General features: G+C 48.2%; 8 protein-coding genes and 1 non-coding gene across 9 annotated transcripts; 4 read left to right on the top strand and 5 right to left on the bottom strand.

Moving 5' to 3' along the window:
- Positions 1-21: 21 nt before the first annotated feature.
- F5891DRAFT_t1 lies at positions 22-125 on the bottom strand. The gene has a single exon. It is a non-coding gene; the product is annotated as a tRNA-Leu (tRNA).
- A 153-nt stretch (positions 126-278) lies between these two features.
- F5891DRAFT_1205128 (PLC-like phosphodiesterase) lies at positions 279-1,936 on the top strand (the record flags this gene model as incomplete). The annotated part of the gene is made up of 8 exons (XM_041369016.1): positions 279-489; positions 544-567; positions 615-703; positions 757-799; positions 852-884; positions 945-1,166; positions 1,220-1,482; positions 1,530-1,936. The coding sequence occupies 8 exons, from the start codon at positions 279-281 to the stop codon at positions 1,737-1,739; spliced, it is 1,095 nt and encodes a 364-aa protein (XP_041233901.1). The 3' UTR covers positions 1,740-1,936.
- On the bottom strand, positions 1,841-2,997 carry F5891DRAFT_1179848 (u3 small nucleolar RNA-associated protein 11; the record flags this gene model as incomplete). The annotated part of the gene is made up of 4 exons (XM_041365836.1): positions 1,841-2,107; positions 2,159-2,355; positions 2,406-2,610; positions 2,641-2,997. 4 exons carry the CDS (start codon positions 2,995-2,997, stop codon positions 1,841-1,843), a joined length of 1,026 nt encoding a protein of 341 aa, XP_041233900.1.
- Positions 2,998-3,078: 81 nt separating this feature from the next.
- On the top strand, positions 3,079-4,534 carry F5891DRAFT_992575 (uncharacterized protein). Its single transcript, XM_041378192.1, has 3 exons — positions 3,079-3,557; positions 3,610-3,682; positions 3,736-4,534. Exons 1-3 carry the CDS (start codon positions 3,126-3,128, stop codon positions 4,356-4,358), a joined length of 1,128 nt encoding a protein of 375 aa, XP_041233899.1. The 5' UTR covers positions 3,079-3,125; the 3' UTR covers positions 4,359-4,534.
- Positions 4,535-6,612, bottom strand: F5891DRAFT_992567 (uncharacterized protein). Its single transcript, XM_041378191.1, has 9 exons — positions 6,413-6,612; positions 6,296-6,360; positions 6,201-6,242; positions 6,048-6,123; positions 5,956-5,998; positions 5,514-5,908; positions 5,293-5,466; positions 5,160-5,240; positions 4,535-5,108 (listed from the first exon to the last, which is right to left on the bottom strand). The coding sequence occupies exons 1-9, from the start codon at positions 6,461-6,463 to the stop codon at positions 4,653-4,655; spliced, it is 1,383 nt and encodes a 460-aa protein (XP_041233898.1). The 5' UTR covers positions 6,464-6,612; the 3' UTR covers positions 4,535-4,652.
- A 185-nt stretch (positions 6,613-6,797) lies between these two features.
- F5891DRAFT_1179845 (uncharacterized protein) lies at positions 6,798-8,114 on the top strand (the record flags this gene model as incomplete). The annotated part of the gene is made up of 4 exons (XM_041365835.1): positions 6,798-7,011; positions 7,063-7,464; positions 7,512-7,949; positions 7,999-8,114. 4 exons carry the CDS (start codon positions 6,798-6,800, stop codon positions 8,112-8,114), a joined length of 1,170 nt encoding a protein of 389 aa, XP_041233897.1.
- Positions 8,115-8,260: 146 nt separating this feature from the next.
- Positions 8,261-8,996, bottom strand: F5891DRAFT_937206 (uncharacterized protein; the record flags this gene model as incomplete). The annotated part of the gene is made up of 3 exons (XM_041374084.1): positions 8,261-8,380; positions 8,401-8,732; positions 8,783-8,996. The coding sequence occupies 3 exons, from the start codon at positions 8,994-8,996 to the stop codon at positions 8,261-8,263; spliced, it is 666 nt and encodes a 221-aa protein (XP_041233896.1).
- A 2,971-nt stretch (positions 8,997-11,967) lies between these two features.
- On the top strand, positions 11,968-14,639 carry F5891DRAFT_992540 (uncharacterized protein). Its single transcript, XM_041378190.1, has 6 exons — positions 11,968-12,390; positions 12,446-12,477; positions 12,534-12,801; positions 12,850-13,077; positions 13,134-13,209; positions 13,233-14,639. Exons 1-6 carry the CDS (start codon positions 12,030-12,032, stop codon positions 14,467-14,469), a joined length of 2,202 nt encoding a protein of 733 aa, XP_041233895.1. The 5' UTR covers positions 11,968-12,029; the 3' UTR covers positions 14,470-14,639.
- Positions 14,632-18,640, bottom strand: F5891DRAFT_1160449 (TAF1 transcription initiation factor TFIID subunit TAF1; the record flags this gene model as incomplete). The annotated part of the gene is made up of 14 exons (XM_041365228.1): positions 18,469-18,640; positions 17,983-18,418; positions 17,787-17,935; positions 17,462-17,738; positions 17,215-17,396; positions 16,931-17,155; positions 16,779-16,874; positions 16,562-16,725; positions 15,858-16,510; positions 15,449-15,801; positions 15,245-15,396; positions 15,051-15,177; positions 14,960-14,996; positions 14,632-14,906 (listed from the first exon to the last, which is right to left on the bottom strand). Exons 1-14 carry the CDS (start codon positions 18,478-18,480, stop codon positions 14,632-14,634), a joined length of 3,138 nt encoding a protein of 1,045 aa, XP_041233894.1. The 5' UTR covers positions 18,481-18,640.
- Between the last annotated feature and the right edge of the window lie 64 nt (positions 18,641-18,704).

Below are 18,704 nucleotides of genomic sequence, written 5' to 3'. Positions count from 1 at the left end.
GGCGAAACGCAGCAAAAGTATTGATGAGAGTGGGATTCGAACCCACGCCCCGGAGGACCAGATAACTTGCTCATCTAATGAGCTGATCCTTAGTCTGGCGCCTTAGACCGCTCGGCCATCTCACCATGTATGATTATCAAATTTTACTAAACTTTACTTCGATTTACTTCATGCGGCGGCGCCGCAGTGGCGTGGTTTCTATATAGGCTATGCAGCCTGAAACTAGTCCCCTTCTGTAATTTTTGTCGTCTCACTCACTTGCTTTGAACGTATTCATCATGCCATCGTTTTCTTTCACCAGGGCGCAGGTCGCTCTGTCCACTTTTGCAATGATATCACTCGTTTCTAACTTGGTTTATGCTTCGCCCGCCGAATCGCCGCTCCGCCGTGCCACGATTTGCAATGGAAGTCCTGATCTGTGTACCCGTAGTTTCGGAAACGTCACCTTTGTCGGTGCCCATGATTCTTATGCTGTTGGTACCAACAACAGTGAGTTCCAATGTCCTTGTACACGCAGATACTTACTCGATTATTCTCCTGAAGTTTTCGCAACCCAGGACTACAACAGTGAGCACAAACTTCTTTCAAATTTGACTTAAAATGACTCCTGTCAGTTACACAACAGCTGAATGACGGGATTCGAATGCTGCAAATGCAGGCTCATAACTCGAGTGGAGTCATTCATCTTTGCCACACGAGCTGTGTATGTGACGTACTTGTCGTGCCAATTGACATGCCGTACTCACTGTATTGTAGTCGCTCTTGGATGGCGGAACCCTTCAGGCTTACCTCACAACTGGTGAGAATCCAAATTCACCTTCAGGCTGCTTTCCTCATATTTTGGCATATAGTCAAAGCCTGGCTAGATGCCAATCCAAATGAAGGTCAGTACTCTTCATGATAGAAGGCAGAACTACGGCATTATCTCAAGATATCTTTTCCAGTACTTTCATTGCTCATTGTCAACTCTGATACTCTTCCACCGAGTAGTTATGACACTGTCTTCAAAGCGGTCGGGCTTGACACAATGTCTTACTCGCCGCCCTCCTCTTCGCTACTTGAAAGTGCTTGGCCGACCCTTGGCAGCCTCATCGATTCGGGAACGCGATTGATAACTTTCATGGACTCCAACGCCAACTTCAACTCCGTTCCTTACATCATTGACGGTGTGTTACACAGTTGAGCCCGCGGAGACTGTGCTTAATACTCTTACCCCCAGAATTTACCAACATCTGGGAAACTGCGTATGACGTCACCACGTCGTTTGATTGCAATGTGAACCGGTCAAACGCCAATACCCCCACTGCTACATCTATGTACCTTATTAATCACTTCTTGGATACATTGGTCCTTGGCCAACCTGCTCCGGACCCAAGTCAAGCTAATCAAACCAATGCTGTCACCGGTTCAAATTCCCTGGGTGAGCAGTTCAGTCTCTGCACCGGCCAACAGGGCAGAAACCCAAATTTCATGCTTGTTGACGTACGTACATTCAACTATTTCATGGATTTCTTTCTGATGGTTCCAAGTTCTATGAGTACGGTGGTGGATCTGTGTTCGAAGTCGCTGCCACCGCTAATGGCGTTACTTATTCACCTGCCACGCCCATTGCGACTCCGGGAGGAACAGGTTCAACCTCACCGAGTGCGACTTCATCCTCGTTGAACTTAAGCTTCAGTCGGTGGAGCTCAGTTTGGGTGGTCATAGGCAGCATAGCGTTCGGCGCCTTCTACATTTAGCAATCTATCATTTGATCCGGATCTGGGACTGAACTCGTACAATATTTACTCGCACTATACTCGTCGAGCTACACAATGGATTGTCATGGACTTCGATAATACTATCGCTTTCTTTCTATACGCCACTTGTACACCCGAGGTTTGTAATTCTTCTCATCCACTTTGCTTGCCTTGGAAGCTGCCGCGTCGTCCATTTCGTCCTCATCTTCATCGTTCGCAGCCCCTACTTCTTCGACGCCACGCAACTTTCGCCGACCTCCCTTACCCGCCAAAAGTCTTTGCATCTCTAGTTCACGTTGTGTGTACTGCAATTGAGTATCACGTTTTAGTCGCGCAGCGAGTTCTTTTAGGAGTCGCTTCCGGTTTTGCTGAGTGAAAATTCTCAGGAAGCGGATGACAACAAGAAAATATGGGCATACCACATTAAGTTGCCGTATTTCTTCAGCATCCTCGACAATATCCGTTGATACAACAGCTGAGCATTTGTTTTTCCGTCTCCGTCGAGACGATGCACTTTCCACGGTCTTCCAGCCGAGATCAACTTCAGTCCGTTCGACATCCACTTCAATCGTAGTTTTGGCCTTGTTTAAAGATTGCCGCTGAGATAATTGTTTTGCTGCGGTGTATATGTCATTATGTCATAAACGATACGGCGTCACAAGATACACTCGCCTTCCACCTCATTCTCAGCAAAGATAATGTGACGTGGGGGTGGACGCCGTTTTGTTCCTGGGGGTATGATACCTGCCTCTCGAAGCGTTTCCAGGTCAGTTTCATCCAACGCGTCCTCGCCGTCATCCTCTATGTTATCATCCTGTGGGGCAATGAGGTTAGCCAAGGCAGTAAGTTGGCTCTTGATCCTCTCGATTTTCTGTCAAGGAATAAGTCGAATAGTCGATACAAGCACGCATAAAATGTATGCCTTGATTCCGTTGGCTCTCATTGTCCGAACATAGCCCTCATCTTGTGTCTTGAGGAGCTTAACCATATCCATAGGCATAGAAACATTTCCTCTATCCTTGACATGCACCCCCTGCACCGTCCTCTCCTTATTCATCCCGAAGTAGAACTCATCCTTATTCCTATCCGCTGCCTTCTGCCTAAGGCGCGTTATACGATCTTGCTTGGAGTGATAATCCCGTGCACGTTGGACATAGTCCTTGTGCTTTTCTAAAATTCCAAATTTTGCACGATGAGAGAGCTGCGAGCGCTCTTTATGATTTCGCCTATGCAACGAATTTCTGAGGGAGGAGGTCATAATGTTGAAAAAAGGAAAGCGTGTGACAAAATGTTACGTGACATTGTATAAAGTTGTCACACGCGGGACCAGTTTTCCACCTTTTTGCTTTCATCCCAACCATTTTTTGTTCGGAATCCTTGTCAAAAATGAGTTTCCAGCATTTCAGGCTCGGGCAACTGGCTCTGTCCCAGCCTTTGCCTCCACATTTGCAACAGAATCAGCAGCAAACTTATTCACAAAATCCCCCATCATCCACATCGACGCCCGCAGCGCCTTCTAGCCTTGCTATACCTGCGCCCCCAAAGTCGACAACTGCAAGGTCACCTTACGGTTGTGGCGATAGTGACGATGGATACACTCTCATATTCCCAAATCTCGCTGCATTTCAGGAATGGAGGGCTCATGAGGAAGAAACACAGATGGTTGAATTCGTGAAGGGCGACACTCATGGCAGCAAGGCAGTTCCTCCCCGTTTCAAGGACCATACTAAACTAGTTTGTGCCCGGCATTCAAGGAGCGGTCGTAAGAAGTATGTAAAGAAACATCCAGAGCGCGTTCGCAAGGTACCCAGTAGGAAGGTTCGTATCAGTAGCACGATCTACAGTATGGCCTGTTCACGCATTCCCTCAGCTTGATGGGCAGGGGTGTCTGGCGTCCATCAGCTACAAGACTTATTATGACACTGATGAAGTTCGAGTTTGTTGTGAGTATTCATGCAAGTGTCGGGGGTGTCGCCTTGCCTGAACGATCTCATAGACATTGCTGAGCATTCGCATCCAATCGGGCTGGCAAACTTGCCATTTACCCGTCGCGGTAGGCGGCAAACAGTTCTAGCCGAGAAGGAAGAATCGAAGCGCGCCATACAAGCAGCTTCTACGGCCCCCGCTGCCACGCAGCAGGAGAGCCCATCTACTTCATCTCAAACACAGGTCCAAAACTATCCTTCAAATCCTCCACTCGCCCATCTGCCCCATCCGTTCTCTGCTTTCCCTGGACCTCCGGCAATCGGCTATCCTCACATCGGTCCTCCTCAGGGTTCACCATCTCAGCAAGAATTATGGGACCGCATGAGCATTCTATTTAACTCCATTCGTGAACATGCTCGAGCATTTGATTACCCCGGGCCCACTGTTGTTGCTCTTGAAAGCGTTCTCATCCGATTATATTTGGAAAGCCCGATGGGCGTTGTAGGGGGCCCAGGCTTTGGAGTCCTTGGCCCGAGTATGCACGGAGGCGCGATGGCCCCTCATCAGCATCAGCAGCCCCAGCAGTCCCATCAAGATGTTCGTCAACACCAACAACAAATGAACGGCGCATCTCCTCAAAACGGTGAACAAGTAGTGAACAATGAAATGGATAGCGGTATAGAAAGTGGTTGACAACCCAGATTTTGGTTTATTCGTCGCCATCATTTTGAAGCTTCATCCTTGCAAGCTGTACTGTAAGATAGGTTGATGTCTAGTGGATTTTGCATGCGTTTGTTCCTCGGGACTTCAGCAGGAGTACCGCACAATGTACCAAACACTTCTTCTAATGCAGTATAATTCATCCTAGTATCATCATATAATTCCAGCAAGAATCTGTTATTACAAGAGATAACGAAAGATTGACTACATGTGCATAAAATATATTGCCTATCCCACGGCGGTCATCCTTCTGGGTATACTTCGATATCAATCCGCAAACGGATCGGCGAATGGATCCTCGTCATCTACGATTCTATCTGAGCGTCGCAAGCTTGAAGACGCTGCAGGTTGGTGTGCGACGTTTCTCGGCTGTTCCTCTCCCTCGCTCTCGTAGTCACTGAAATCAGAGAGACTTCCTCTGCCCTGATCCCACACCGAATCCGGTGAAATGTTACGATGTGCGGTTGGTCTCATGGGTGGGGGCAATTTCCCCTCTTCATTACCCAGAGAACCAAACGATAGATCTCGAAGATCTTCGTGGATATGATTCCTGCTTCTTTCTTGCTCCTCATAATCGTGTAGTTGCTGTTTGTATTGTTCTACAGCTGCTCGTTGCTGAACCGACAGCTCGCCTGTACTATTTGGGCTGAGGTGTGTCGTCGCCATTGCGGCTTGTATATTCGCTGTAGGATCTGACGCCGTCGTCTGATCGGTAGCTGAAAGCTGAACGCAGATCACTGAACGGCGAATTTATGCTAGAAAGCGGCCACCTACATTGACATACATTTGCAGGGCGGTGATGATGTGCTCGTTCGTCTCGATTAACGCTCCGATTATTTCCTCGTTCTCCACGAGCTGGTTTAAGTCATGAGTACCTAAATCAACAACAAAAGAAAGAAATACAGACCTGGATATAGCGCACTATGGGCTTACGGATAGCACGTGCCTTCCCGAGACACTCCTGCACACGTTCATTCGAGACCACGCTTTCTTTCTCGCTATTCACCAGCTTTATAGCATTAACCAGGTTACTGGACGCTTGGCTTGCGTTAGCGATGGTTGTCAGTATTTGCGGCTTCTCCTGTTATCGCGTTAGTTTGGTGGAGCCTGACAATAGGGGTCACGCACAGCTTCAAAGTCGAAGGGGGGTCGGCGGGACCGGGCCTTCTTCTTCCTTGCATCTTCCTCAGCTTTACGTGCCCTTTTCTTCGCTTCTTGCTTCTCCAGCTTAGCTTGTTGTTTCGCCAGTTCCTTTTCGTCCCTCTCTTTCATTTTCCTTTCGTAGTCAGATGATGGCCCGTGACTAAGTGGATCTGCATTATTTGAGTATCCTTGGCTGCGACGATCTGCAGGGCGACATTGTCTGAAGAGACCTGCAACAACGGACATCGATGGATCATCCTTGAACTGGGAGTGCCATGATGCAAGAACGACCATGAGCTTCTTCTTGACTTTCTGGTCCGTCGTGGGATCAGTTGAGAGTTGCTTTATGGCGTCAACCAGCTGGCCGTCGGCAAACGTGGCTGTTTCCATAAGCCAAAGCCAGTCGTATATTTGCATGTAAACTCACTTTGAAATTTCTGGGGACCATTGTCGACAAGTGCGTTCAGTATCTAGTCCTATCAGTCAATCTGCTTCCACCGATAAGAGATTTAAACGTACGACAAGTGCACGGTACTGATGGTGTGCGTCTCCATGTTTGAGCTTCTTTCGTATTGCTCTGGATGCTTCGGGAGTTCTAGCGTAAGGGGTGGACGCCCAACGCATCAACGGTTACTACCATTAAACAATGTTAGGTCCGGATTTCAAGCGCACCCTGTTGGTTGTAGCGCAATTGATTCTACTAGTTCTGGGATTCTTAAAAACGTTGAATGAGCTTCGCATCCATTTCAAGATACTATTGTCCCTACCCATCATACGCCTCATCATTATATGAAGGTGAGGTGAGAATGTCTACCCAATCGGTAATAGATGACTGCAGCGGATCGTAATTGTCTGAGCGAGTAAGAGCGATATCCTGAACTTACATGGGGTTTCTCGCGGTTGAGTGCTGAAACTGCAAACTTGAGAGCAGACATGAAGAGCTGCTTAAGCTTGTGACTGCAGCCGCCAAGTTAAGGAAAAGCGCCTAAATAGCCGGTCTTACCCAGGGGTGCGTGACTCATCACGACCTTGTCACGGATATACATATTATTTCTCGGTGCGTAGCCTGTGCGCTGTCGAGGAACAGGATGAAACAGGATGAAACAGGAGGTCGATAGGCTTTATAGCGGATCTGTATCCTCGAGCATTGTTATCAATGGGGATAAAGATCAACAAAGCAGCACGGTCAGGGCGACCCCGTACAGCGACTATGACGTCAACGGGGCTGTCCCAATGTAATCCTCATCGTTTCGTTCACACCACAACAACATGCCAGTTGCCCCTAGTATGAGCTCCAATGGGAGTCCTTCTCGTCCCCGAAGACAAAGGCGAATAAAAAATGAGGACAACTCTGCACAAGTGAAGATCGAACAGGAGGTCGGTGAGAAGCGCGAAGCTCTTGAGGCTGAAACAGGAGAAGAGACGGAGGCGAAGAGGCCGAAGACAGAAGAAGCTGATACAAATGAATACCCATTCACCCCAGGTTAGTGTATTCTCCCGAGTGCTTCATTATCGTCGAACCTATTTTATTCAGGGGTAATCGAGCGTGGTCATATATACTTCTTCTACCGCCCAAAAGTCCAGCATGAAGAAGTTCATTCTATAGACGACGTCGGCAAACTCCATGTGCTCCTTGTCCCTAGTTCATCCGAGTCATTAAGCGTGCAAGGCGAAATTAAGCAGAGTAAAGATGTCTCCGGTCCAGATGCGGAGCAGATGAACCTTGTGGCGCAAGGCGCAGACGCTGCACCTCCACCTGAATCAACGACAAAGGATAAAAAACACTTCCGCTTGATTATTGTGGGGAAGAAGAAACTCCCTGACCCTGAACACGAAAGGCACGTCCCAATTTGGGCGACAGTAATATTCCTCGGCGACAATTTACATGACCTGGAGAAGAAGTTGGGGGAAAAGACTTATGAGACAAAAACCCGGGGTATGATTTTACCCTTAGTGACGATTCCATTTTGAAACCGTCGTCAGGTACACGTCACACACCACCCGTTCGCCTCGCAGGCCGTGGTGTGTATGCAATTGTCAACTCTCAAGGGAATGTCCCATCAAGAAATGCCACTCATCTCGGATACCACCTCTCACACCCGACCGAGTTGGGAGATGTCCAAAAAGCACTTGGGATTCATATTGCATCCTCTTTCGTAATCCAAGTCAAAAATCCCAACGCAGAAGCTCAGGCTGGTCAACGTGTAGGATTGCCCGAGAGTCGACGTGCGATGTATTCAGAAGGCATCATGAAACACGTATTTGGAAGAGGTGAAAAAGGACGTTCGTCGATTGGGCTCCGATTCACCAATTGTAACTGTATCGAACTTCTGGAGCACGAAGGTGCCGAATTACTTCTCATTCCCGCCCGTACGGGAACGGAAGGAAATGATCAGAGCCTCGGAAATGGGCGGGGAGAAGGTGACGTCTGGTCCTATCATCCCGAAGCTAAATATTTACTGGAGTTTAGCTTTGGAAGAAGTCAGCCGCTATGAATCGGAGGAACGAGTCGAACAAATTTTTAAGGAACTGGCCTTTGATAAGGACCAATTCCCAGCAGAGCCTCTCAAAGGGGAGTGGGCATAACACGGTTAACATGAAAGGCTACGTGGCCATATCACCAGTTTTCTTGCGGACCTGCGAGGAATGCAATTGTGGTAATGATACTATGCTAGTCAATGGGTAAAGTACAAATGTTCGCACAAGTTTTCTCGTCTTGTCCATGTCATGTGTCATGTCATGTCAGGTCCTGCTTCATCACCATCATCATTCACTCGTATCACTTTAATCCATTCGCGGTAATTGAAATTTCCTTGACGATCAGTGAATGAACTCTTAAGGAACTTGTCAATCTGGGCACGAAATCAGCCACTCGGACGGTGAGAACAGGTGCAAAGTTCAAACGAACTTCGTGTTGATCCATTCTTTCTCCTACTTCTCCCATCCATTTCTGCATCTCTTCAGATTTAACCGTACCCGTGTCGCCCTCGTCGAAACATTCAAAAGCCTCCCTCAACTCAGCTTCTGGATCGAACTCGAAAAGTCGTTCGCTCATCATGGTGAGGAACATGGTAAAATTGATACCTCTGTCTGATGAAACTGACGAGTCGCGCGAAGGAGTCACAGGAGGCGACTTGTTGTGCCCAGGGCCACCAGGGCGCGCGCTGAGCAGGCCATCTAGCGTACTCTTCGATGGCGAAATACCTAAAACCTGAATGAGCGCTCGACTCATTAATCAATGAGTGCATCCTCACCAAGACTTGAGAATATTTCTCGCAAATCAGATTCCGTTACCCAGCCATCCTTGTCGTGGTCGATAAGTTGAAATGCCTCCTTGAACAGCTGGATCTGAGGTGCCTGAAACAAGGAGAAAACACCGGATGGCTCGCGTCTTGCTCTCGACTTCTGCGAGTTGGATGGTCTAGAAGGGGTTGCGTTCGGTGAAAGATAGTCTGGGTATCGCGACATGGTCTTTGAGTAAACTGTATTCAAAAGCAACTTAATGGACCAGTTTGCACGTGACAACGCGTTATGTCGTCACCTATCAGGACATTTAAAACTGGGTCCAGCATACTTACGCTGGACTTTGAGTCCAACGTAAAATGGTGATAGCCATCCAACTTGTGATTCGCTTGCGGCCCAGTGAGGGAGAGATTGAAACAAGAGATATGATCATATCCCCATGTCCACATTGTGTACTCCCTCATGTTTGCCGAATATCTAACCCACCGCCATTTCCGTGATGATCAAACCTTCCGTCCAACAATCTCTTGGTGCCCACCGATTTAGCACCTCGCATGACTGTACCGACGACACCAACACAGCACCCCGAGAGACCCGATCAGTGGGCTGTCTTGCGTGGGTTAAGACCTCTTTATTGTTAGCCCGTGATCATGGCGGCGCAGTGATGGTGTGAACAGTCTACTATTAGGTATGTAGCTTCAAATGACTTTTGACAAGTGCTGACTCGGATTTCCTCTCGGCGGGCCTTCGCTTGCAGCGACAGTATCCGAGTCGGGGGTTTTCGGGTACGGACATAGACGCTCCCGTCGTCGTGAGCAGCCGCTTGGTATGCATATAGCCATCTGTTCTCGTTCCGTCATGCCCATTAACTTTAACGTGCAGCCTCATACCCACAGAGCTCGTACAAGCGGGCGGTAACCAACAGGATGTGAAACTGATTGGTTTCAGGTGTCGCATTTCCACCGAGTTACATAAATTATTTGTATCTCTTTTAGATGCACCTCGGTAAGTACATTCAATATACTCTCCAGTAGCCGGCGTAATACCTCCTAATACACGCACATGACAGTCGATAAATTGGCATGTCCAAATACACGATAAGTGATAGTAGCTGATTCGCGCTAGTCTGCCATGCCGTGAATGGAGTTTGTTCCCACCTCGTGCCAAACGTGATATCACGGGTTGTGTTCTGCTGTAGGTCTTTTTCGAGATAGGTTAACCTCTTAGAGCTATATCCACTGAAACGGCTGCTTCTCATTAGGTACAGGTGGTGGGGCGCACTCGGCACTATCCTTGGACAATGGTACCCTAAAATATTTGTGCGTACGTATCTTTTTAATAAATACTCCCTGATAGCCGTTGGGTGGTCGTGCAATATATTGTTTATTGGCAGCGTGGATGGTAATGAAAATCATTGCTGACATGTGTACCTGGATGGGACATGGGACGCTCGCTCATGAGTCGCCTCTTATGTTTCCATTTGTAGGGGTTTTTTTTTTCACCTCCTTGGCATATGTTTCTCGCCAAGTTCTGGCCTTGCCTACTCGGAAGGATCGCACTGGTGTCATTTATGCAAGCGGGGTGTTCACTCCATTTTTGCAAAGAGCAATCTCGATACAAGAGCGGCTTCGATCATATTTAAATAAGCAAGAATTCGAGGTTCAGTGTTCAGTAAGGGTAATTTATCGCTGATACTCCTTCCGAGGAGATTATCCATGACTCATTGCCCTGATTGAGACTGTGGTGTAACGTCGTGCAATCTCACGACTTCGAGCCCCGGTTACCTATAGCCGCACAGCGATACGGTCGCCCGGGACAACGTCATTCTTCAAAAGGATTTACTTGTATCTTAGGGTGTGGAGCACAAGGTACCAAACTTTGTATCGACTCATTCGAGTTCTTGATTATAGTCCACCTTACAGCCCGCCTTAATGAATGCAATGCGATTTGCTCCCCATGTCGTTACTTGGAGATGCGTGGTAATGCTCGAAGTTGCATATCAGGGTCTCGTTACGCGCGAGGGTCATGAAAGAAATTTACCCGCGTGACCTTTATCAGTATGGTGAATGGAGAAGACCTTCTTCTTCCTTTCCAGTTGACTACCGCTGGGGTCAGGGCTGCTCTAGGCCATTGAATCTGCGGTTATACTGCGAAGGGACCGGTTATTATGGAAAGGCCGACCACAAGTGAAGTATGGATTGAGTTCATTCTCACTAGTGCCAGTCATCCTTCGGACCCGTCAGTCGGCTGGATGAACACCCGGAGTGGATAATTAGACGCCGCATAAAAATACGAAGTGGTGCGCAGTAGAAAGTTTGGAGCACCTTGTTCAGATTTGAAAGGCGGTCAATGGGACAGCCTTGAGTTGTCAGGAGTACATACACCAAAGCTTGGCACTACATGTTCTTGGCGGTCCTCTGGCTTGGCAAATGAAGTCAGAGTCTGAAATGAAATTCATTCCCAATTAGTAATCGTGTGCTTGGCATGTTGTGTTCACTAAAGAGTCCGCTTACGGGTGAATGATTTCTCAGGTGGAGGAATAAGTATTTACTGCTGTAGTAAATCAATTACCGATAATTCTGCGAAGAACGGAAGAGTCAGCGCAATCATTGGTTGTGGACATCAGCAGTTTGAGTTATCCCAGAGACAGCCTGAAACAGTTTGTTCACATGTGTCCGTACCTGGCATCCCGTTAGTTTCCTGTACTATGTCTCCGCCATGAGAATTTGGATTTACCGTTGTTCTCGGCAGTATCCGGAATTGGAGAGTCCAGTCGGCATCACCCCATAGTGAAGGAAACCGGGATTTTCAAAAGTCCGCAGTCCGTCGACTCCGTATGTACGTTCTGTCCGTACGAATCCGGTGGTCCTAGAGTCCATGTTTACTATGTGCTTGACTCTGACACCGTTCCGTTCCGGCTTGAGCCTGTGTGAGAACATGAAGAAGTAAAAGAACTGATCTAGAACGCACGCACGGTCTGAGTTCTGTCAAGAGGGAACTTCTAGGGGGAAGCTAGATGGAGATTGACGGAGGCGAGAACTCTGGGTGTTGTTGTGGTCAAAACTTGCTTTAACGTTGTATTCCGAATTCAACCGCAAGGTAACCCAATTAGGGTTAAAATCGAACACGGTGATCTCCGACACTAGTGATCGGTCTTGGTGCCAAGGAAGCAATTTCTTGGCACGCTGGCATTCTTATACGCCAAGACTCTGTCTTGTCTTGGCATACAAAGGAGACCAGCCTTCTTATAAAATCAAAATGACTTCCTTACACTCCGCGACCGTTCTTGTCCCAGACTTCATCCCACTCGGCTACCTCATGCAACCTCCATCAGATTCTCCTCCTCCTCCCTCTCACAACTCTACAGCTTCATCCTTGAAAGCTCCTTCACAATCACCCCCACCAGACACTTCAGTCTCTATTCCATCACACTCGGAATCCTACAATTGTCAATGGGTCGATTGCTCGGCAACTTTCACAGATCCAGAGGTTCTCTACAATCATCTCTGTAACGACCATATCGGTCGAAAGAGTACAAATAATTTATGTCTCACTTGCAAATGGAAGGATTGTGGGACCTCCTGTGCCAAACGCGATCATATCACAAGTCACCTCCGAGGTATGCCCTTCCTATCGCTTATTATAATTCATTATTAATATAAACTACCTCCTAGTCCACACTCCATTGAAGCCGCATGTCTGCGAGGTTCGATATATTTTTTGGTTTTTTTTCACCGTTCAGTTTTGCTCACTCCTCCCCAGATATGCAAAAAGTCATTCAAGCGCCCACAAGATCTCAAAAAACACGAGAAAATTCACACAGAGGAGCACCATGCGCAGCACAAGCACTCCAAAGCAATTACCGTAAATGATCCTGCTTACGCCTCTCGTGTTCGCGGAGATGCTGTTCCATCAAAAGGCACTCTCAATAGGTCGCTTTCTGGTAAACTTCAAGGCCCGCCGCCGGGCGCATTGCCTTCCAAAGTCCCTTTCGCTCGTGCACGCCCACGTTCCGCTATAGGAGCAGACGGTTAGTCCCACGATCTCCACCATGACATCCGCTAACGTCGGACCTTAGGTGGCCACTACAGTGCCTTGCCCACTCCCTCTCCGGAACTTGATAATCATCCTCGTCATGTGCCTCTTCCGTCGTACGACCCCTTTCTCCACAATCAGGTACCTTCTTGGGACAGTACTAAATCCGACGCACGCGCCTCAAATCGCAACAAGAGGTCACTTGACTACACTGTCGATGATTTCTTCACTGAAATGAAGAAAAGGAAAGTTAATCCTGCTTACGACAACCGTATGTATACACTCTCATTTTGTGCGCAAAAAATATCTGATCGAACGAATTCACAGACATGGTGGAACGTCTCAATAATCTAACATATGCACAAGACGGTGTACATTATGACGAGTTTAATCCCCGCTCAGTGTCTTTTGACGTCCGCACACCAGAGGAGCTTGCTGCGGTAATGAATTTCTTGTGACCCTTGGCCGGGACGTGACCGGAAACAATCGCGCTCCCCAGGACCTATCCGGACGGTTCTCACCAACGTCGTATTTTGATGCTGACAGCCTCAGTCAACTTGGGCTCACCGGAATGCCTGGACTGCTGGGTCCAGGGACAGTGTACGCTCACGATGCCGCATATGCACAGACTGCGCACCAATATGCCACCGCCGCCTACCCTTCACCATCACTTGGGAGATCTTCTCATCCATCCGTGCAGCAGACTCAATATAGTCCTGTTTATCCGCCTATGCACGTTTCCAGCCCTGGTGGCTACTCAGATCAGTACACGTCTTCCCATCAGAACCGCGCTTCGGTGTCCGCCTCCCATGATTATGGTCTCAATACGCCATCCTCGACATATGCCTATCACTCAACATCCACTCCCCAAGGGCACTTCCACCCTACACCCCCGCTCGACCCGACATCACCGCATTCTTCTAGCTCCACCCCTTCCAATGCTACGCCACCACATCACTCGTCGATACAAGAGTCTTTTGCTGAATTCAGCTCGCTTCGTAGGCCTCGTGGCGCTCCTCCACCTGTGCAAATGGCTGCACCAGAGTACCATCACAAGGCTATGCGGGCCATGATCCCATTGAAAACAGCTCCTGCTAATGCACCCGAACCGGTACCGGTAGCACCTGCCCCCCCTACAACTATACACCGCGGATCAATCAAGGCATTGCTGTCATCGCCCTCATCATCTGTGCCTTCTTCCAGTAAATTGTACCCCTTACTGCTTCCCGAAGACTCTCATTTGAAGTTACCATCGCTCAAGCCTGATGCAGGTCCGTTCAGACTCCCACCCATTAAGGACATGTACCGCCCGCCCTCACCTCATACGTCTGCATCACGATCTCCGGATACATCTCGTGGGACGACCCCTAGCTCGACACGTTCGTCACCCGTGTCCGCTCACACATCCATCACTGGTCTGCGCTCAATCACTGAGACATCAGAGAGTGATGAACTAGTCAAGAAAGTTGACAAGATCCAGCTAGATCACCTGACAAAGGAAGTCACACCGGAAGACCGGCAGAAGCATGCAGAGCTCATACGTAACCTGCTTGTGAAGATTAACGAGGATTATCGGAAACGCTTCGGCAGTCCCCAGATGGGATCCTCAAGGGTTTCGCGAACCCGGCTGCCTTCGGTAGATGTGGAGATGGCCGTTGCATAGGCGATAGACATTAATTAGTTATTACGAACTTATCATCACTGTTTTCTGCTTTTTGCACTCTTTACTTGTACACGAGTTTATTGCGAGACATACGTTACATATATTAGGATTGATTGCACGCAAAATAAAATAGACAAGAAAGTCGGCAGGATGCGAGACGCATTACGATCTCTTGAGCGTTAGCTTTATCTTTGGAGCGGAAGGTGTGCCGGGTGTCGCCAGATCTACGTCCTCCATTGCAGATACTGGGGGACTAGTTGCCAACGGAGAAGGAACCGGTGCACCAAAACCAAGGGTCCCGCTAGCTCTGTTAAACCCACTTAAACTAGACATCCCAGCGGAGTTGGGTGGCGGACTTGTTACGGATGTAGGAGTGGCAGGTGCAGGTGCCGTTCCACTATTGAACTCTGCCCAACGAGGACATTTACGGTTAGTTTCTATCAGAAAAAGAGTCACCAGGTACAGCTCGTGAATTAAGGAAATGACGTACTCATGTGGCCCATCTGACCACAATGACCGCAGCGTCTCTGAACAGGACGTAAGTTCTAAACCTCGTGCTGTCTATCATGCTGAGAACTCACGGTTGTATCTGGTTTGAGCGGCCGGCTAAGTTGCATCGGGGTGCCACCTTCCTTGACAATCTTGGCGTTTTTACGATGCAGACGCCGCTCTTGGTTCTTCTTCATTCGTGCTATCTGTTCTTCCAACCTACGGGAAGATCGGGTTTCAGTTTCACGTTACCTATACAGCTAGCCATGTATGAACGACCACATACCGTTTTTTGTACCTCTTATCCTTGTCCGCATCACCCGTAGGTGCGAGATTGTCGGCAAGTGTGGCTTCCTCCTCTAATATTTGCCTAGCACGCACATAAGCACGTATGACGGCAGGATCGCGGATGATTTCTGTCTGCCATTCGTCATCGACCTGAATTCGGGAATGAATAAAGTTTCGAGCTTGAAAGAGATAGACAACAAACCAGTCGCTTAATCCGGAGAACTTTACGACTGTCATTCGGTCCTAAACTCATCTCTCGGTCCCGTTCCAACGAAGAGCCGCGGCTGAAAGCGGGTGATGCAGGGCCAGGACCAATCGGTACTGGTGACATTGCAGGAGAGAAGGGTGTCTCATTCCTGTGTGAAGCTTGCCGCTGTAGTTTCTTGACCTCAACAGGGGCAGGCACTTCATCTTCCTCCGTAAATTGTGGTTCGTCCTTTCTGCTCAATGAATCGAACTGAGCTTTCCATATCCGCTCGATCTCGGATTTATAAATTTGCTGCTGTTCGGCAACATTGTAACGGTGCGCGGACTTTGGCCTGTTATCTGCCTCGGCTGATAAAGAAAAATATGGTTAGTTGAATTCATGGCACAAAAATAATCAAACTTGCCAAGCTTCTGTTCATAATCTTCGCCCGCTTTCACAAAAATATCCTTCATGGAAATGCGGATGAAGCTGAACGCTTCTCCGCGCCCAGTAGGGTCACCTTCCCCATGCAAGCGAAGCATGGCTTTAGCCTGGGTGGCGAATAAAAAATTCTTTGTCGTGATCCAAGGCGCTAGTTGTTGTTCAACGGAAAGCTTTGTCTCGCCTTCGTCATCCTCCGCGGTTTCAGCGGTTTGAGTGTAGCCAGAGTCTTGGAGATGGCGTTGCCCGACTTGCATACTCTCCATCAACACGACTTGCTCGGGACCGACCATCTTCAGCATATCCACATCACTAGGAATAGTCACGGTAGATTTAAGACGCCAGAACCCTTGATGAGGACCGCGCCTGTGATACTCCATGAACTCCTTTAGCCTCTGCCGCATCTGGAGTTCATTTTGATCGGGAAAGTACTTCATCAATCTTGATATTTTTAGTCGCTCCTCACTGCTCTTTTTCAGGAGTTTGAAAGCGATTATTTGTAAGCGATACTTGATGGTGTTGGTGATCTTCCGAGAGTGTGGCCCTGGTACCTCGGTAACAGGGTACGTCTGGCCGATAACGAACAGGTTCTTGATCTCACGCAAGTAGTACCGTGTCTCGCCTTTCGTGGTGCTCCTAATATCCAATTAATAAATTTGCCTGACCGGTGAAATTGGAGGACCGTACCTAACGGCCAGGAAGTCTGTAGGATAGGGTTTGTGGCGGAAAAGTGGTGCCCGCACGAGATTGTTGTATAGTGCCGGGAATGTTTGGCCAGGATAGACGTAGCCAAACTTCATGAAAGGCGACTCATCTTGCGGCTCGAGGACAAACGGTACCCCAAGGTCAAGCTTAATGAGTCAATTGAATTGAGTGTCGTCCTGACTCATCGTTTAATCCGTACCTTCGGCATGTAGTCATCCTTCTCGTCTTTCTTACGATAGTAGTTCACCAGCGCGCTACCCATACCGAAGTTCGGCACAATTGGCGGATGTTCTTCCTAAAGGATACATTGCTATATCCGATTCCATCAGGTAAGAGACGAAAAAGACTCACGGAATACTCCCATAAGACAAAATTACTGGTGTCCTTGAGGCTCAAGTCGGACGTACGGTGTAACCCCTCACCGATATTGCCACCCTTACCAACCTTACGGCCTGCTTTGTCCTTTTTCTTCTTTGCCGTGCGCACCTTGCTAAAGCGGATATCAATATTGGTTGGGAACTGCAAGGCGGGCCGGTGGAAGGAGCGGGCTTCCTGCTTTGAAAGCCTTGTCTTGTACTGATAGAGAAGATAGATAAGAAAATAATTACAGTCTATGCTGAAATCAATTTACGCACAAATGGAAGTTGGAGCTTCTGAGCGGGATAGGCATGCTCGACGACAAGTTGTCCAAACGTCTGACGCACGCGGTGACGGCCACCTTCTTTCGACACCTCGTAAAAGTGGTCGTTAGATAGGTTAAATTTATCGCGGATTTGAGCATCATGTGCTCTGATACGCTTTTTTGGTCTGACGGTCTCTACAATTAAATGTCACCTCATATTAGCAAAAGTACCCGTGACAACAGTGAGATAGGAGAACTACCTTGAGGATGCTCTTCTGTGATATCTTCTTCGTTGAGTTCTAGTTGAATGAAATCACGGAAAGGGGCATCTTGGCTCCAGATAATGCTCTGCGTCCAAGCACCCGACTCTAGAGCTTTATTGACAGGAGTGGTGAGATTATTGTCTTCCAGAGTGGATGGCGTAGTTGTGTGACTCGGCTCGTACACAATCTCGTCCTCCCAATTAGATAGTAGCACCAAATCAAAACTCCTGTCGTGCAAAGGAAGAGTTACGGGCACATCTGATTTTTCTCGCTCCTACACATGATGAGGGAATGAAAAGGAGCATCCGAGATTGGCACTCACCTCAAGAGCACGCAGCAAGTCATGTTCGATGCTACCCGCGGACATGACTTCCTCCACGCGTTTGTTTTCGACCTGCCGCTTGGTATCACCGACTACGGTATCAAGGAAACCCCTTGGAATATCACGTTTCCGGGGGTATATACTCTCAGCTATATAACGGTTAACATTCTTGAAAATTCTGTGGTACAACTCGTACCCTGTAAAGGCCTCTTTGTTATCCTCGATTTCTTGACCGTGTACCCTTTGAATAACTCTGAGAAATCAAGAACCTTGTCCTTCTCGAAGGCTGGAAAGCGTTCATAAACAGTCTTTGGCCTCTCCACTAGCCGCTTCACTATCCTAACGCGCTTCTCCGTAGGACGCATGCCAACAGGAGATTGAACCTCCATCTTTACAAAGTCTTCCGGCATTTCGTTTTCGAACTCCTTGTTCACTTCATCCTCGAAATCCTCTCCCTGATCCGCACCGACAGCATCGTCGTCCCACCTGTCATTGTAAATCTGTTTGGCGTCCAAGGAAGACAATCCTGAAATACCAAGGCTGTTGGGAAGATCGCCTGTAGAGAGGGATAGGCCTGACAAAACACTATTCAGAGAGAATCCTGTCAGTGTTGAAATCACTGAATCTTCATCCTGTATTCGCTGTGAAAAGCCACTTGCTAAGGCATAGACACGAGACTCACTTGGTTTGCCATGTCCTTCAGCCTCAATAACTGCTTGTGCAGATACTAGTATACAGAGTTTTACGATAATCTCCTTTCTTTATGGGTAAATGAACGAACCCCGTGAGTATTTTGACAAAGGTAGCACACTTAGGTAGCACACTTGGGCGTACAGACGTCGTACAAAGTCCGGTGGATGCGAGAGTACAACTTAAGTAACCGGTGCGATTGACTTAAAGCTGCTTACAAATGCTGGC

The sequence above is a fragment of the Suillus fuscotomentosus genome (assembly GCF_016647785.1).
Source record: "Suillus fuscotomentosus strain FC203 chromosome Unknown F5891scaffold_1, whole genome shotgun sequence".
Classification (NCBI taxonomy): Eukaryota; Fungi; Basidiomycota; class Agaricomycetes; order Boletales; family Suillaceae; genus Suillus; species Suillus fuscotomentosus.
Note: the sequence above shows the minus strand (reverse complement) of the source record. Positions and strands in the feature narration are given on the sequence as shown.